Below are 19,886 nucleotides of genomic sequence, written 5' to 3'. Positions count from 1 at the left end.
GCAACACAATTATTACACATTCATTTGTCTAATAATAGCCTCCAATTTCTTTGCTCATCAACTTCGAAGCCCCTTATATTTCTTCTTCCCAGAAGCAACTTTATGTATGACTAAGCTTTGTATAAAAAGATGTCATACTTTATTTTGTGCAAAGGGGAGTACACTGGAAACCAGTTAAGAAACAGAATGCCAGAATCTCATGCCACTCCTGCAAAAATCATGCAACTGCGTCTCAAAAGTGTAAACCGAAATCTCAAATACAACCGCCTATGCATATGCCTTTGGTTTTCTGATGATTGTAATCGTCTAGAAAGAGAAATGCTACCTACATACCTAACACGGTCTGAGCGTTTCCTTCAATTCTTAAATTTTCCCATTAGAATTCACAACCACAATTGCATATCTTCTCATCTCTCGTACTCAATTTCAAAACGCTAAAATAAAAAAAACTTGTACTCCGGTTCTTTCCGCACCCCATTGAAATATTTATCTTAACCCAAAATACCCACACCTCTGCCAAGTTCTAAACCTATATTTCCTATACAACATCCCTTCAATCACCATCATCAGCTGCCACCTAGCTCTCCTCCGCGCGCAGGATCAGCTCCTCTCCATACTCCATCTCTCCATTCCCCTCCATACTCCTATTTTAAGGGCTTATTTTGGGCGCACAATCATAGTCTCGACCATTCGTCTCTCAGAACACCCAAAGAACATGCTTCGCAAAAAATAAATTCAATTCAATTGAATATTGATAAAAACATGAACAAGTTGCATTTTTTTTTAAAGTGAAATGAATAGCAAATATGTTAACTTAAAACTAGCATTTTTTACATAATAAAATGTAAGTTAGTCATGTATCTACAGGAATCCAATCGAACTGATTTTTCGCAAACATGGTAATTGTTGCATATTCTCCAAAATAAATGTTTGGATCATGACTGTAGGCCCGGTATGCCCTACAAAATGAGAGTTGGAGGGGTAAGGAGAGACGGGGTATGGAGAGGAGCTTATCCCCTTCTCCGCAACCCTACACGCAACCCCAAACATTTCAAAATTGGATTCACTCAGACAACTTGCTCCTTATTGTTTTGAAAAACACTGAATTGGGTACTTAGGAACCCCTAGAGAACAAAAGAAACTTTACTCTTTTTTCCAAACACAGGTGTCTGGACCAAGCACACCCTCAACTATTTTTGGACCATGCCCATTGTCTCCAAGCTTGGAGCCCAATTAAAATCTGCTACAAAAGTCTCGTATGGACTACCTAATAACCACCAAGGTTGATGCCATCAGTTTGGTACCATTAAACAGAACATTATTTAACCATCACTTGCTTCCGACATTTTTTCCAAACCGGTGGTGCGTACTCATTTTTCATACCAGAGATGACTCATGATATTTCAATTATACACACAAAGTAAGAACAGATTCATGACAAACTAAAGAAAAAACAAAAAACTGAGATTGAAACCAAACACAATTTTAATTCACCAACCTCTATTGAGAATTTGAGATTGAGAGTTTGAGACCTTTCATGTTAGCACTGAACTGCATTGTTTGTGACTTTTCCAGATGCTTTTAGATTTGTATTATAGCTTTTGGGAAACGGGGCTTTACTGCTAGTTGTACTTTAGCTCTATTGTACTTTAGCTCTACCACTGCACAGAACATGAGGGAGCAGATGAGAGTAGTCGCTCCTCAAGCACCATTCCACAACCATTACGAAAACGGCACACTATTACAATGGGGACTAGCTCTAGCTCTCTCCCGCTATGAATAAACAACGCGAGCCAGTAGGGCACACCAACCAGGAACCCAATAACTTCTCGTTACTGCACTTGACACGAGGATGGATACATTTCCGTTATTTGCAAAATGTTCTGAAATGTTTTAGTAGTCATATTTAGTTGAACTAGAAAAGAAGGATGCGAACGGATACCATCAATTACTGCTTTAACTTAACTAAGTGATTAGTTGCAAGCTGCAGTTTTAATACGTTTAGTGAAAGCATGAAAGGAGGAGCTAGCAAAAACTCCTGCGCATATCCACTGTCAACAACAAAGAGAAAATCTTACTCCTTGCATGTTTCCAGTGAACTTCTAATTTGTGCGCACATAGCGACCATAAAAGAGTTGAACGAGCGGGGTTATCAAGCTTGGTTTGCAAATCTAACAAGCTTTAAAAATATGTCATGAGATTAGTCGATATAAAACAAGCTTTAATTGAACCGCCCTTGAGTAACTTGAAGTTTTTTTTATACATTCGAAGATGCTGAATAGTACTTTGTTTGAGCTTGGTTTGACCCTTTATAACGAGTTTCAAAAAATGATCAAGTTTATCTTGTATATCCAATGAGCAAACACCAGCTCAAAATCAAGTAGCTTAGTTGTTTAGCAGCTCTATTCATAAGAAAACAAAAACACCAGCTCGAACTCAAGTAGCTTAGTTGTTTAGCAGCTCTATTCATAAGAAAACAAGTACTCCGTACAGCAAAAGGGGAAAATTCAAAATAGACTGTAAACAGCAACAAAGTCACAAGCATCTTTAGTTTTCCTTACATGAGGAGGTTCAAGGACTTGAATACGGAAGCAACAATTTAACAGGATTGGCTAAGAACACATAACAAAACCAAACAAACTCAAATCAAACCAATCAAAACCTTACGTCCCAATTAACTAGGGTCGATAAGCTCTATCCTCACATGCATAGTACATGAGAGGGATAATTATTCCATACGTAGTAGTTACGCAGAATGACTAATGCCCAATATGAAGCAGAAAGAAAACCAAACACACACACACACACAGATTGATTGATCTTTTCCAATCTACCTTTGACTTCCGGCTCAGCCAATTAGCCTTCACTGCTATGGCTACAAATATCCTATCATAGGCATCTTCGATCAACTGAAAGTATGCATACCTCCATTCCCTCTTGAAATACAAAATGCAAAAAACTCCCAAGAGTCCCAGCACAAAACCAAGTCCAATACCAGCATAGAACCACATTAGTTCAGCATCATCTTCGTCCCTATCACCCTCATTGACAAGTACTTGACGATCACCATCATCAGCAGATTCATCACCGGGGCAGCTCTTCGTGAGTGGTGCTCCGCAAAGCCCATCATTTCCCACGTAAATGGACCGATCGTTGAGGGTCTGAAGTTGATTTCCGGTTGGTATTCGCCCTGATAAATTATTGAATGATAGGTTTAAGTGACTGAGATAGGTTAAAGAAGACAGGCTTTGAGGAATTGAGCCAAAGAGTTTGTTTCTAGACAAGTCAAGTGATTCCAATTGCTTCAAATCACCAATCTTCTCAGGAATGCCATAACCCCATACTGTTAGATGATTTCCAGATAAATTCAAGTTCCATAACCCCAAAAGAGCCATTAAGCCTACTGGAATCTCCCCAGTAATGCCATTGCTCGAAAGATCTATGGAGGTGACAAATTTCAGTGTCTTGGTGTATTCAAGTTCTCTTCCTTTAATCGTAAGAAGAATTTTTTCTACGTACTGTCCTGAAACAGGAGTTGTCATATAGTTAGAACTCTCATGTTCCAATGAAGCCATGGCAGTGAAGTTGTGAAAAAAACTTGGAATATCTCCCCTTATACTGTTATGCGCCAAGTTTAACAATTGCAGAGCAGATAGACGGCAAAGTTGTGCAGGAATACCACCATAAAAATTATTTGATTGAAGACTGAGAAAGACCAGATATGGTAACTTATCTCCAATCCAAGGAGGGATAACACCAGTGAATGCATTTTCACCAAGATCAAGGGTGACCATACCCGTCAAATTCTGCAAGGACAAAGGAAGCTCCCCATGAAAACTGTTGTTACGCAAGAGTAAATGTTCAAGTATTGGTAGGAAACCCAAAGCACTTGGAATTTGACCGTGTAGATTGTTGCTTGACAAGTCTAGCACAATTAAATCACCCAAGTTCCCAAAGCTACGTGGAATTTTTCCTGATAAACAGTTTTTCGACAAGTCAATAAGGGTAATTCTCCCTGCATTGCACAAAGACATAGGCCACCACTAAAGTGGTTATTTGAGAGAACAAGAACATTGATCTCATCATAATCGCCTGCGGGAATAGGTCCAGAAAACAAGTTGTTTGAGAGATCTAGTACAGAAGTAGATGATGGAAGTGCCGATAATGGGCCGACAAGCTTGTTAGAACTCAATATCAACTCCCTGTTAAAAAAACTACCAGAATCATTGCATTTCATTTGAAATTTAGGCAGCGTCCCTCTGATATGGTTGTCAGATATATCCAAGTGCCTGATGCAAGAAGACATAAGGTCAAACCAACTGGGCACGACATCTGAGATGCTTGCATTAGAAATATCCAAGAATGTAACATGTCTCTGCGTCTGAAGCCATGCAGGAAATTGGGGTCCTAGCTTGCAGGATGCCATAGATAGGTCCTGGAGTTGAAAAGGAGGAACCCATTGGGAGCTAACATTTACAACCAGTGAGTTCGAAGACAAGCTGAGTTCCTCTAGACTCTTAAGAGTCGTGAAGTGTTGTTCGGATACCATGCCATCTAATGAAATGTTTGACAAATCTAGAATTTGTAGATTGGAAAGTTGTCCGAGACCTACTGGAATGCTCCCATTCAGTTGATTCTGCCTAGCATCCAACTCTCTCAAATACGACATCCTTCCAAGTGATGAAGGCAGTGGACCAGAAAGGTCTTCCAAGTGATGAAGGCAGTGGACCAGAAAGGTAATTATAAGAAATAACAAGACGCTCTAGATTCTTAAACTCACCTACAAGAATGCTCCCAGTCAATTGATTCCAGCTAGCATCCAACTCTCTCAAATACGACAGCCTTCCAAGCGGTGATGGCAGTGGACCAGAAAAGGAATTTTCAGAAATTAGAAGACGCTCTAGATTCTTAAACTCACCCGCTGGAATGCTCCATTCCATTGATTCCTGCTACCATCTAACTCTCTCAAATATGACAGCCTTCCAAGTGGTGATGGCAGTGGACCAGAAAAGGAATTACAACAAATTAGAAGATACTGTAGATCCTTAATCTCACCCACCACAGACGATAAAATCTCTCCAGTGAAATTATTGTTGGACAAATCAAGTACACGCAAGCTGCGGAGGTTCCTCAAAGAGTTCGGTATTTCACCTTTGAACAGATTCTCAGAGAGGTCAAGCACCGTTAGTTGAGTCATGTTGCCCATGCAACTTGAAAGTGGACCTTCAAAATCATTCGAACTCAATTTGAGGATGGATAGAGAAGTGTGATTCCCAAAGCAACAAGGAACTGAACCCACTGCTCAGGTTACATAAAACATGTGGCTCCTTGATAGTATCATTGAAGTTGTTCCAAGAAAGGTCAAGGACAGTGAGAGATGTCAAACTTCCAAGTGTATCGAGAATCGGACCATCAAAACTATTACCATTAAGGTCGAGATATTGCAACCTCGAAAGATTCCAGAGATTATGAGGAGCCTTTCCAACGAAATTTGATAAAGAGAGGTTGAGATATCTCAAGCTTTTCAGGGAGCCTAAGAAATCCACACCGGAGAGGTTGTTCTCGCTCAGATCTAGATAACTCAAATGCTTCAAGTCGCCTAAAGATGGATTTATCTCACCTCCCAGCTGGTTGATTTCGTAACTTCTAATATTGTATCCATCATAAAGAATTGGGTTGCGAAGATCAAGCTTCATGACATGGCCTGTTCTCCTGCTGCAACTGACTCCTTTCCATGTGCAGCATTATTTTCCGATCCACGACCGTAAGCGGTGTGCTTCATCTGTGAGATTTCCCTTGAAGTAGATAAGAGCTCGTCTCTCATTGTCCAGGCAACTTACATTTGACTCGATACTACCAGAACTGATATCAATTCTTATAATGAGAAGGAGAGCAAATAGCATCACTAAAGCACGCATGGTGGTTGTGGCTAGCTATGGTTTCTCAATATTCGAGGTATAATTTGCAGTAGCAGAGTTGAAGGTAAAGAGTTTTTTATTTTTCTTTTCCAAAAATGAAAAGAACATGAAAGAAAAGAGTGTACAAGAAGAGAAGACTTGTGGATAACTTTTTAAGTCATGCATGGCCAAAGTCTTTCAACTTACAGTGTCATTTGCTGTTCAAAAAACCATTATGGAGTCAAGTCTCTAGAAAAAGTGTTTAAAGTGGACAACACGCATTGATGAATACAAGAAAGCAATTGCAGCACATATTCAGTGTACATCCATTGTCTAATAAGGGGCAACTTCAAAGCCTCTATACTCTTCTACAAGGCAACTTACATGATTAAGCTATCTATGAAGGTTCTCCTCAATTTTAGCTTTGATATCTATACTATGTAGTATTGCGGGGGTGGTGAGTATGACAAGTGCTCTGACCTAAATTTTCTAAGGAGTTTTTAAATATTCATCCTCTTTTCCCATCTCATGTAAGTATTCATCCGGACCATTTTAAACCATTATGTATTCATCATTTTGATGTGTGAAATATCCTTATTACCCCACTAGTAAGATATACAACGTATAGAAAGATATATACACATATATAGAGATATATAATGTAAGTATTCAAACAGTCCTGCAATTTTGTGAGTAATAGTACGAGGATTTCAAATACCTTTAATTTCCGTTTCAAATCCCTTTGATTCCTAAATTAAAGGGATTAGGATGCAAATCAGCCATCATAATCCTGCAATTAACTGAAGAAATAACAGAAGGATTTCAAAGTTTGAAATTTCGAATGTGAAGATTACCAAATTCCACTGATTTCTGTTACAATCTACTACGGACCAAGTTTGAAATTCCGAACGGATATATAAGGTCCCCGGGATGGAGTTTAGTCCTCTCACAAACATTTGAACTATGGCATTTTCGTTCCTTCCATCGATCTTCGTAATTCTACATCCATCATTTTCATCGTAACATGGCTTCTTTAGAACATGATTTTCATGATTTCAAGGAACATGGCATACTTAAAACATGGCATGTTTACAAGACAAAATCATAATTTCCGTAAGACATGAAATCATAATTTTATGTAGAACAAGACCTATTTAATTGGAACATGACATATGAATTACATAAAATCATGAACACATGATTTTGGAATCATGTTATACCAGTTGCAAATTATCCATCCGAAAGTAAATTGAAACACCAACTTGATACATGCAAAATAAGGAATTATCCACCAAACAACTGATTATACTTGGCTAGTCAGTACCGCAAATGACAAAACATATATTATCAAGAAATATGTCTACTTAGTTCCAAAAACTAGAAACATATGTAGTACTATCCCAAACTTTTCCTTAAAGGCATGGGCTGAAGACTGGTAGCATCATCCTGTGGGGACATTTCTACACCAGCAACATTCGGTTCGAGGAGTTATTTTCCTGTAGATGGCTCACAATGCTCAGCTTCTTCAGGCTGTGCTTCGTTCCACGGATTGTTTTCACCGCTAATGAATGCTTTAACTATTTCGGACCGCATTTTTGGCAGTCTACTCTCCATAGCATCTTCAGAATGGGTTTGTTTCAATACTATTGCCGAATGATATAACACCGCAGTCAAGGCTAAAACCAACAAAAATATATACCTATTAGATATCCCATTTTTACGACCCAGTGTGTCATGTGGATAGGTTGAGTAAACAACTCACCTACTATCGCCCTGTTGGGGACAGTCTTGGACTTGCACGATGAGTTGGCAATCCTGTGTGGTTAGCAATCCATCTCTGACGCTCTTCCAATAACTTTCGACCTGGTTTTTCTGATAAAAACCCAAAGTTCAAAATATGTGGACCTATTTCTCGAACATAAAGTGTAAACAACTCCACTCCCAGATGTCATACTAGATTTTGAGTGACTTTTCGCGCACTTCTCTCCATCTTTGTATCCAGCAAGGATACCCCATTTTTTTTCATTTCTAGTCCTTCCTGCATAATCGACACCTTGACCAATTGCTCATTACTATAACGCGGATAATTTTATCATCCTACAATTTCCATATTTAAGAACATGGTTTATTTCAATAACATGACCGTATTCGAAAGACTAAACTGTGAAAACATGACTTATCTCATTGGTGTTCTATTACCATTACTAGTTTCGCCAACTTGCTTCGATGGTGTTGTGTCATCAACTATAGCATAATCCAAATTCATTTCTCTCTGCTTCAATGTAGCACTCCCTTCCACATCATGAGGCGTAACTCGCAGCTGACCCAAATTTAATTGACCAACAATGATTTGAAACAATAAACCAAATTAATTTTTCCATGTTTCATCTACTCCTAACAACTGACCCATAAAAACATGACCATTAATTATAGAATATGTCGTATTTCCAACAAAACATGACCAATCTTGTCATGGTTCCTGGTTATATAATCTTTTGGCATTTGCGGTACTGACTAATCGAATGAATCGACCATTAACACAATCACACAATCACACAATCTGGTTGATTTCATGTTGCTAAAGTAGTCAATTAAACGAGCTCTAATCCATCCTACTAATGGTACAAACAAACATGACCATCACCAAAATATGACCACAACCTAATTCGAAACAAACGTTTGCCAAATGAATTTTTCCTATTAATGCTACAAAAAAACATGACCATCACCAAAATTATGACCATGACTGTCAACAATAAACCAAATGAATTTTCCCATGTTTTGTCTACTCCAAACATCTAATCCATGAAAACAAGGCCTATTCAGTACAAGACATAATTCCAACAACAACAAAACGATCAACCTTCATTCCATACAAAGATGACATATTTAATACATTTTTACTAACTGTCAACAAATGATCTTGATATTCATGGCATATCTTCGGGGAAAAAAAGAAAGAGATATTGACATGACATATTTTGAAACAAGAAACTTTTAAAATCAATGAATATTCGTCCATCATGTATACACATAATCTTGCTCTGTTAGGCAAAACCAAACAATGATGCAAAAAAAATTAAACGACTTCAAAAACATGGAATATTTCCCATCAATCACCCAACCTCATATTGTCCTGCTACATCCATTCCTAACATATATTCCATAAAAAACATGGCATGTTAAGAACATTACAAAATTAGACAGACAAATCCTTACGTCAATTCCAAAAAAACATGACATCTACAACATACCATCATTCATGAAATCGGCAGCATATCCATGGCACATTTTTGGAAAAATGGATAAATTTCTTGAACGTAACCTATTTTGAAAAAAAAAAAATCAGATATCAGAGAATATTATTGATCCATCAAGCCGATTACCAAACACAATCAAGGCATATTGCAGCAAACAACAATGAACTTATAAACATAAAAAAAAATGCAGCTTTTTATATACGTAATAGAGCCAATAAATTAAGGGATTTGACAGAACGACTTACGAAATCTAGCCATGTCGGTTTTGGTCCAATTCTTCTCCGCCGGTTCCTTCAGCTACGAAGGACTGGATCGCTTTTTGCCATTTGGGGGAGTTTTGGTAAAAACCCCATCCCGATTGAACGGGAGAAATGCATGCGTTGTTCTTCGCCGAATTTTGCACGAATGGAGGACGGACGGCGCTGGGTTTTGGGATTTTGGACAGCTCTCTGTTTTGGCGTTTCAACAATTAGGGTTTCAGAAATTTTGGATTGCTCTGTGTTTTGGGTTCTCGTAAGGATCTGTGTTCTCACGGTTCTTCCGGGATGGAAAGCGAAATCGACGAAGGAGGGGCGATCGGCGGGATCATCGGCGGGACGGGGGAATTTGTGTTCTCATCCCCTTTTTCGATTCTCATATATATATATATATATATATATATATATATATATATATATATATATTGTATAATACTAGCACAAGGGCACAAATAGAAATAAAAATGCTTGGGGATGAAAACATAATGTGGAAAAAAGCTTTGGACAAAATCTTACAGAGGGAGACTCCTGAGAATGATTCTTTAAGTCTCTCTAAATACATATAGGTTCTAACTAATTTAACTGGAGTGATTATTGTGGTGTATGAGAGTTTGTCCTAATAGTACAGACACAATGGGTCAGGTTAGGTAATTGGTGGGTTGTTTAATTTTACCCACACTCATACCGATCTAGTACATCCTCTCAACATACCCACGAATTTTTGCAGTGGTTGGTCGGCTGAAATTGGGTCAGTTTGGCTGGTTGACAATTTTATTTTTCACGTTCCTAAATGGTAATTTAGCAGGGAGTGAGAGCTGTATTTTGTTATTGCGTATATCCTTTCGTAAAAGAATCAAGACTAAGCATAATATGACCCACTATTCCAATGTTTCAATATAATCATCAACAAATTCAAACTTCATTCTACATCTTATCAAATAAACAATGAAAGTTAATTTGACAAGCTTGCTGTTGAAATCTACAAAAGGCCGCCTCATGATAAACAGGAACCGATCAGTGTCATTTTGCATAGAGTTGCAAAGTTTTATTGAGCTTTTCTATGTTGGTTTCTATGTTTAGCCAGTACTGAAAACCAACAATTCAAACCTATGAAGCACAGATACTCCTTTCGTAGCGGCATCGCCTCCTGCATCCATGCTTCCACAATGTATCCAAAATAGAAAATCCATGATTCAGGCCGCATAGCTAAACTTCTATGAAATGGAAATTTTGGCATTGATAATAGAACATTTGAATGCAGTTGCTGGTAACAAGTACTCCCTCTGTCCCAAAATGATTGTCCGGTCCGCAAAACGGAGTGATAAAAATAATGCAATTTTTTCAAGAAAAAATTCAAACTTTTTTCACAAATTAAAAATACTCATTGATATCTAGTAAGTTGTTAAAAAAAATTTGATTTTTTCTTGCAAAAATTATATTATTTTTAACACCCCGTTTTGCGGACCGGACAAATATTTTGAGACGGAGGGAGAAAGAATACTTTTTCAATAGTTAGCCTACTGCGAGAAGCAAATAGTGAGTAATGTCGTACAATCCTATTCTGAAATTTCTCGAATTGACACATATCTTTACTGTGACATTTGTGTGTTCCATAACCGTATGCATGCTTCATTTGTCAATAACAACAATTTTTTTTTGATCCGCGTCAATAACAACAATTTACTCTGATATTCAAATGAAGCTTTTATATCACCAACTGAAATTAAAAGGTCTAGTTCTACTAGATTGATATCTTACATAAGAAGATTACAACCATTTCTCACAATACTAGAGTTTTTCTAGTAAAATCACTAGTGCTTACAAATTTATGTAGTTTTTCATCTGCAGTCTTGCTAACATTTGCCCACTAGGCGGAGGATAATATGCCAATAAATCCAAACAAGTTTGGAAATCGATGCATATCTCATGGATATTAATACACTTTCACAAACATAAATACACATTTTCGAATATCAATGCACTTTTTACCTATTATCCTGCACCCTTTGGACGGATGTTAGAATAATTTTTTTACCTGAATTGAATTTCGAATCCTATCCATGCTTAGTATATTCAAACAAAACCAAACCAAACCTTTATTCCCAAACAAACGGGTTGGCTCAACAACTTGGCTTCCTCCATTGACCTCAGTCAAGAGCATCATATTCCCTAATATTCAAATTATATATATAGATAAACTAACGTCTCAAAAGTCAATTTCTACCCCTGCCCTTCCCCTTGCATCATTGTTCCTAACTACCGCATTGGCCAATCTACTACAGACATGACTAAACCTTCGTCACATAATCCTTCAACGAGAGACGTCGCTGGCACTCTCAATTCAATTCTCTCTCTCCAATCACGCTCTCAATCGTTGCTCTCTCGTAAATTTTAGTAGTTTGAGCATTTTCATGTTTCCCCAGTTTCCCACTAAATATTCTCAAGAAGCAAACAAATCTGTCCGTTCGGACAAATAAGCCACAGTGACTTATTTTTTGTCCTTATTCAAATTTTTTTCGTATTACTTGACTTATTGTCATTTTTTTGGAGATTATTGCATCCTCACGACAAGAGGAATTTAAAAAGTAAAAAATTTTGACCGAAATCCAATTTTTTTTGAATAAAGACGAAAAAATTGGCTTGTTGATTTTTTTTCGTCTTTATTCAAAAAAATTGGATTTCGGTCAAAATTTTTTACTTTTTAGATTCCTCTTGACGTGAGAATGCAATTATCCCCAAAAAAAATGACAATAAATTAAGGGTGTCAAATGGGCGGATTTGGGTCAAATTGGGTAAGTTGTAAATGGGTTGGGTCTTTAATGGGTCATTGACCCATTTAGACCCATTAATTATGAGGTCAACTACCCATACCCAACCCGCCCATTAACCCAATTACAATTTTAATTTTTTTTTTGTTTATCTTAGATAAAAATGTAAAATTCAGATATACCAATAATAATTTTATAAAGCACACAAAAAAATTGAGTGACTTATTTTTTTTTGTCCTTATTCATTTTTTTTGCATTTGTTTGTTTTGCATTAAACTTTTGTGACTTATTGATTCGTTTCAACGAGATGAATCGAAAAAGTAAAATTTTTTTGATCAAAACTCATAATTTTTTGAATAAAGATAAAATAAGACAACTTTTAATATTCCTTCTCCAAATCGATGAATTGAAAGACAAAACCTAGCTGTTAATTGGAAAAAAATGAAACAGAAGCGAAAACTGTACAATAAACATCTATAGGGTCTCATTCAAATGACTATATTCGAGGAAACGTTAAGTAACTCCATTAGTAGAGAAATTTTTCGGTGCTGGGTGGAAATATCTTACGTGGTATTCGCTCGACACATCCAAGCCGTCCAATATACTTTTAGACTGCTCGAATTAAAATCCTCCTTCTCCTCTCATCCCAATACTTTCTCTCTCTAAACACGAGCCGTCCGAAAACGCAATAGATTGCTCGGATGCGCCGAACGGATACTACGTGGTACTCACCCGGCACTAGAAAATTTTCCATATGAGTAACGATGAAATTGATTTAGAAACGAATAATCAATTTACGTACCTGTAATTGGACCCAGCAAACGAGACCCAGCACAATGGGCTCCTTTCTAGAAAAAGTCGAAGACTCCTCACAAACAGTAGTCTCCGTGCATTTTTTGTTGGGTAATCTTTATGATTTATTGGACATTTAAGTTGACCCAATTGAGACCCAATTAAGACCCAATAATAAATGGGTTAGATGGGTTTGAACCCATTCTAACCCAATTAATAAATGGGCTGGGTTGGGTCTATTTTTTAATAGGTGGGTTTGGGTTTCTTAATGGGTTTTGGTTTAATTTGTCACCCGTACAATAAATCAAGTGATACGAAAAAAATTTGAATAAAGACAAAAAATAAGTCAAAGTGGCTTATTTGTCCGAACGGGCAAAATCAAGTACTGTAACATTGATGAACACCCACACACACACATAGAGTACCAATATCAAAAGCGTTCAATTTCTGACTCCCAATGCAATTGCTGCCCTTGTAGATCTCCCTGCATGTGTGGTCGAACCGCGCACGAAGTAGGATCATAGATCCAGTACTCTCCATCCGAGTAATCGCAGCCTTTATTTGGTTCGGAGTATTCTGAAGTTGAGGTTTTGATGTTGTTGAGGAGAGGGGAGAGAGGGAGTCTCTCACTGTCACCGGCATGGGAGGACGACGGTGGATGCTCGTTCCCTGCTAATTAAACGGAATTAACCAAACGCTCTCTCTTTTTTCAGTATATACGACGAAAGCGTGTTTCTCAATCACGCAAGCTAATCCCATGGCCGCAAACTTTTTCTCACCTCTGGCCGCAATTTTTTCATGTTGGCCGCTAACTATTTTTCTCTGGCCGCACACTTTTGCTCCTTGTCCCATTTTAAGAGCAAACCGTCTTCTCCATTAACGCTCTCGGCCATATGCTTGAAATCAGGTGCTTGGCTTCTTCCCTATGGATCTTTTCCCTTAAACTCTCGTGTAGCAATACACTTGTTGGATCTGGGAACCCTATCATGAACTATAGGGCCTGCACGATAAACCTATGTGGGGGAATCAAAATAATACATAACGGAAAAATTTCTTATCTTTTGTCATAGTATTTAAGTCTAGAGAAATTTGAAAGCCGTTTCGAAATTGAACCAATATGCTCCACCAACACAAAGTCTCACTTGTAGAATTCAAAGAGGAATAGGTAGGATTTTCAATCTAATCTATATAAATGTTTTCACACACGTAACTTGATGGTAATTACTAGTCTTTATATAGATAGATTGGAACTCTTTCCTAATAGACACAACCCTTCATAATTCCTTCCATCAAAGAAGTAATAAGGCACATTCATTAATAGTTGCAACTTTATACATGAATGGTCACTAAACTCATTCATGGATAGGCATCATATTTATTCGTGAATAGGCTCCAAACCTTTTCATGAATAGTTACAAATTATTTAGGCAATATTTTTATTTAAATCTAATACCTATATTTTAGTTATGAACATAAATATTATAAAATACAAAAAGGATTGATGTGGCATGTGACTTTGAAAACATTGTCAATTTTAACAATATAACTTATTCTTTATCCGATTATATTTGAACGAGGAACAATTAAATGGGAACGGATAGAGTATTTTACACTAGTGACAAAGCCGGCTTGTCCATTAGGCTCAAAATTGAGAATGCCCCAAATTTTTGGTGGATGCTATATATATATGCTTATATTTATGGAAAAAATAATTTATTTCCTTACTGTATTAAAAAAAGTTCTACATTCAATAAAGTAGGTCCGAAATGATGGGACAAAATTGGAAGAGAAAAATGCAAGATATATCTTCTCAAACGATATGATTATTCTACTTTTCTGATGTAAATTTGATCTTTATTGGTGACAATGACAGATTAGATTCTATTCATTTGTTGTATATTTAAAAGTGTTCTTTTTTTTCCACCTTAGTATTTCAACATTCGCTGATGCTGCGTGCCTAGAAGAACTTCTTCCATTATCTGTCTATGAAGTGTTTAAACTTTAGTCACTTATTCTTGCCTCTTGACAGCTACCCACATTCTTTTTCTGCTTAGAGGTCTTACATTGATTGAATCTTGTGTAGCTCTTTTACTTGTCCACTGCTCATGCCCCTTGTTAATTTTAACATTATGTGAAATGTGTGTGAACTTGAACACGAGAATCATGAAATGGACAAGATACTGCAATCAGATAATTTTGCAAGTAACTTTGTACAAGTAATCGTTCGGATCTCATTCAAGCCGGACAAATACACACCACACTCAAACGTCGTAAACTAAGCACAAAGCGAAATCGCACGCCCCTTCTCGATTTCTTATTTTGTATAAAACCAACCGTCATGTGGTTTTAACTAATGGAGACTAGCTATTTTGGTGATGTTGGCTTCAGGTGAGAAGACTTACAGAGTGATGGCTTTCTTCACCTTGGCAAGTGAATGCTTGACCTTTGATCCAACACCTGAAAGTATATTGTGATGATGAGGTTTCTTATGTGCAATTTTGACATCCATATCTCTTGATGCTTCTACCATGACTGGAGCGTCAGAGCCCGAGTTTTCTCTTTTCAGTTCATCTCCTTCCTCTTCTTCATCTTTCTTGTCATGTACTGCTTCTTCTTCTGCTTCAACTGTTTTTGCGGTCTCATTTTGCGGCTCTTCCTTGATTCCCATCAATTCTCACTCTTCAGTCACGTCTTCACCCACTTGCACATTTCGTTTTGTGGATCTCTGCTAGAGGTCAGATAATGACATCTTAGCTCACTCTGATCATTTGGGACTCTTCTGTTAGTTCTTCGGATTGTTCACCCATTCTATTTTCTTCTCCACATTCCATTCCTTTGCTGTGTTGTACGTTCTTGCTCTCACTTGGATCTGTTTTGCTTGCAATCTGCTCATGGGGTATGGCAAAATAAGAGGATGCAAGGGTGGACTTAGGAGCATTCGTCCGAAGCGTTTTTTATCCAACTCAACGTATGAAGGATTTGGCCGATGTGAGTTACCAAGTCTCACGCTCTGTATTATCAAGTCGTGCTAACTTCACAATCGCAGTTTGAAGCAGCCTTGTTCTTCCTATTTGAAATATGGCGTTCCATATCCTTCGTTATTATTTCTTTCGCTATCCGCTTAAACTACCTGGAAATGGATTCAGGATGTTAAGTTCTCGCAACTCCGCAACTCTTGTACGAGTACTTCTTGTGCCAAGTGTCAACTCTAAAATAAACCTGATAAGTTATTTCTTACTTTTTGAATATCATTGCCGCTTTTGTTTGCTTGACCAAATGCTGACAATACACTATTACTTACTCTTTGATGGACCTGAATCTGAAAATTGCATTAAAATTTTTAATTTTTATTTGACATTACCCGTGCATTAGTCAAGCCAACTGATCGAATTGAGGGGAGCTGATGATAAAAGAAATTCATTGCATTGGAGTATTTGTAGTAGTCTCATAAAAAATTACTCTCATAAAAAATTTCTCAAAAACTCATCCAAACACAGCACGAAATTTCTTGAATATGTATAAATATATTACGTTAAACTTGGAAAAGTGAAATTTCACCATTCCAAGAAAAGGAAAAGCAAATAGCTAGGTTCTGTTTATTTGGGGTTCAAGTTTCTAAATTCGCTGGTTGATTAAAAAAGGCCTTCTAAATTCTTTGACTCAATACTATGACATCAAAGCCTTCTAAATTCTTTGTTTAAGAATTTTTTCACTTGTTTTCTTTAATTTGTTTTTCAATTTTAAATCTAATTAGTGTCTAATACTTCGATTCCTATCTCTTAACTTTTCATTAGAACCGTATAAAGTACTGAAAGTAGAGTGTTAATTTTTTTTTACCGTGCCTACATCTAAAATCCGGACATATAATTAAGAAATTGATTTACATACTCTCCTTTTTGATGCACACTCTTTTTTTTTTGTCCTTTAACACGTGAATTCAACAAACAATCCTTGCAATTTACGAAAAGTGTATTGTTTCAGGGACTGTTTGTTAAATTCAGGTGCTAAAAGACAAAAAAGAAAAGAAAAGAAGAGTGTTTAATTAATTGCATGAAAAAAAAAGTGTAAATCAATTTCCTATAATTATTGACAAAGTAAAATTTTGGCCCATGGGTAGGTTATTGGCCCTTGAGTACTGGTGGGGCTTTAAAATCCAGACCAAAAAGAAAATAAAGTGTGGGGCTTAATTAAATCAGTTAGGCAGAAACTTTGTCAGCATTCAAATGCACTAAACTCCATTAATTGCTTATTAAAAATATTAAGTAAAATTGTAAAGGGTCAAGCGTATCAAAGAATCGTATCATAGTGTTGATTGGAGAATATTGTGCTGATGGTAATTTGATCACTTTCAGAGAGAGGGAGATGATTCTCTGTCCCTAGCTATCAAACAACCTATAAAGCTACTATTTCTCTTTCATAATTTATGGTGTCCGGGTTAATTTGCGCGAACCTGACAACTCTCTGGGGATCAATCTCGTCATTCACTAGCAACAGGCCCGGTTATACATAAAGCCGAGGCAATGCCCTGTATAGAGTAGACCAATAGTTATCAACTAGAAGGAGAAAACTCTTAATTTACGGGCCTTAACCACCGAACCAACTCTTGAGATTAACATATAAAACTAAGACCCTAATGATATTAGGAATATTCTAAAATTAACCCAATGGGCTGACAATAATAAGTGTGTGAATGTGTATTAAATGGTGTAAAAAGTACACAGAAATACGTATTTTTTTTATCTTTTAGTGTACTTATCGTTAGCCCAGTGGGCTGACAGTAACAAGACAGCATAAATAAATCTGTTATCGGTACTCCAAAAGGTCATAGAAAACTAAGGTTATCTTTTTTGAGTTATTGATAGGCTAATAATTAGTTAATTGCACGCCTGTGGTGCGATTCCTTATACACATAATCATGGGGGCAAGATCGTGACGGTTCATAATTGAAACCTCATGATCAAGTGTGGCCCTAATGATCAGAGAAGCGATTATTGGTTGATAAAAATATTATTATATTCCATGTGTGGCGTATTTGATACTCCCTCCGTCCCTTTTTTTGTGTCCAGTATTCTATTTTGGGCTGTCCCATAATAAGTGTCCATTTTGTAAAGTTAGGGGGATAAAAGTTGGTGTATTGTCTATTTTGTCCCTAAAAGTAGATTTTATTTTGAAAAGTTAGTGAGTAAAAGTGTAATGATGATGGGTAAGTAGGGAAAGTGGAGGAAAAAGTTGATGTGAAAGGTGTAATGATGATGTCTTTTTAATAAGTTGGAGTTACGAAGCAGAACACTTAAAAATGGACGGAGGGAGTAGTACTTTTAGTCATGGGTTCTTTTAACACCCAAATTTCATGTGATAACCCTCTTAAGGAATAAGAAAACTATTGACTTTTTCTATTCAAAACAAGTAGGGCTGATAAACGAACAGAACAAGTCGTGAGTTCAAGCTTAGTTTGAAACTTAGCTAGTTTCAAGAGTATGTGCGAACTTGACTTGTCTATTGGGTGAGGCAAACTCAAGTGAGCTTTAATCGAGGTGATTTTGAGTAGTTTAAGTTTTCAACACCCTGTATGCTGAACGAGCCAAATAATTGCTTATTTTAACTTAATTTGCAAACTTAATTTTTTTTTAAATGATGTTCAACTTTATAATGTTGGTTCATGAACCCTAAGTCATGGTATCTTAATTAAAGATAGTGTAGTTAACAACAAGTGATCAGAAGGAACCCAATGGGGTTGACTTCACGATCAATACTTGAGAATTAAATGTTTGTTTTCTCCTATGGTCTCAAGTTCGGTTTTATAGACTCTCAGGTGTTATCAATCTCTTCGGGACAAGTAAAGCTTTGGCTCTCGAAAGATTAATCAATCAAGGTGCATGTGTGTAAGCCACCCGGACATCATCTCACACTTCTCAAGGCAATGTCATGTGTCAATAATCAATTATTGCCGGATACAGCACTTGGTTATTTTTCTTCTTCAGTTCTACTATACTAGAATAGTTACGGATTGTACTGCTGGAAAATTAGTAATTTTGATTTAGGGCGTCTTACGCTTTTTCTATGGGCCCAATGATCTGAAGCCCAACACGATTATGTTGGAACTCCAATGTGAAGCCCAACGTTTTTCTATGGGCCCGATAGCTTCCTTCCTTGGAAAAATGACGGCCAATGACGTGTTTTGATAATTAATACCCGCCAAGAATAAGCTAAGAATATTTTTTAATGCTGAAAATATATTTTGACGGGTATTAATTATCAAAACACATCATTGGCCGTCATTTTCCCTTCTTCCTTTTCATTTGAGCTTGGGCCTGATCTTCAAATAAAAAACTGAGAGACTGGGCCTATGGCCCGTAGTTTCTGATAAAGCCTAGCTCTATGGCCCAACACCTTTGGGAACTTTGGTAATACATCCTTACCGACGTTACCGTTAATAAATGACTTTTAATTCTTGTTATTTTTTCTTCCCTTGTATGTTTCTTTCTAGGTAATATATAAGGTGTCCTAGGCCAGTTTGGTTGTACTTCTAACTAAAATTCTACACGATTATGCATCATATGAGGTGATCCAAGAGTTGACGGCAATGAGAGTTTACTTGAGATTCCGGAATGGAGCGAATGTTAAGTCTCAAGTCTTGATTACCAAACCAAGTCCTGGAGTTTACTGAGTAGGCCTTATACACTGGCCAATGAGCACTAACCATGCAAATTGGAATGGGTAAGTTTGGACTTGAGTTTTCACTGTAGCTAACAGTGCTTGAAAAAGAAGTTATTTTCCCATTTAGAGAGTCGCTTTCTTAACTACTTAGTAATTTACTAAACATCAAACCATAGCTCTGTGTTTTTTCTATAATTATGTACGTATTCTTTTCTCAATCAACAGATATGCCTTACACCTTTGGAGATAAAGCTA

At 37.0% G+C, this 19,886-nt stretch overlaps 2 protein-coding genes and 1 long non-coding RNA gene across 3 annotated transcripts in view; 1 reads left to right on the top strand and 2 right to left on the bottom strand.

Moving 5' to 3' along the window:
• Positions 1-19,886, bottom strand: part of LOC131298491 (receptor-like protein EIX2) — a 39,411-nt gene that overhangs the window by 6,047 nt on the left and 13,478 nt on the right. The window contains exon 3 of the mRNA XM_058323979.1: positions 4,609-4,640. Within this exon, the coding sequence (XP_058179962.1) occupies positions 4,609-4,640 (32 nt within the window). The remainder of the gene's footprint in view (positions 1-4,608; positions 4,641-19,886) is intronic.
• Positions 1-19,886, top strand: part of LOC131298841 (mitogen-activated protein kinase kinase 3-like) — a 43,211-nt gene that overhangs the window by 14,143 nt on the left and 9,182 nt on the right. The window lies entirely within an intron of this gene.
• LOC131298844 (uncharacterized) lies at positions 7,006-9,801 on the bottom strand. The gene is made up of 3 exons (XR_009190549.1): positions 9,403-9,801; positions 7,660-7,935; positions 7,006-7,573 (listed from the first exon to the last, which is right to left on the bottom strand). It is a non-coding gene; the product is annotated as an uncharacterized LOC131298844 (long non-coding RNA).

Source organism: Rhododendron vialii, chromosome 8a, assembly GCF_030253575.1.
Source record: "Rhododendron vialii isolate Sample 1 chromosome 8a, ASM3025357v1".
NCBI classification, from domain to species: Eukaryota; Viridiplantae; Streptophyta; class Magnoliopsida; order Ericales; family Ericaceae; genus Rhododendron; species Rhododendron vialii.
This window is presented reverse-complemented; position numbering and strand designations above follow the sequence as displayed.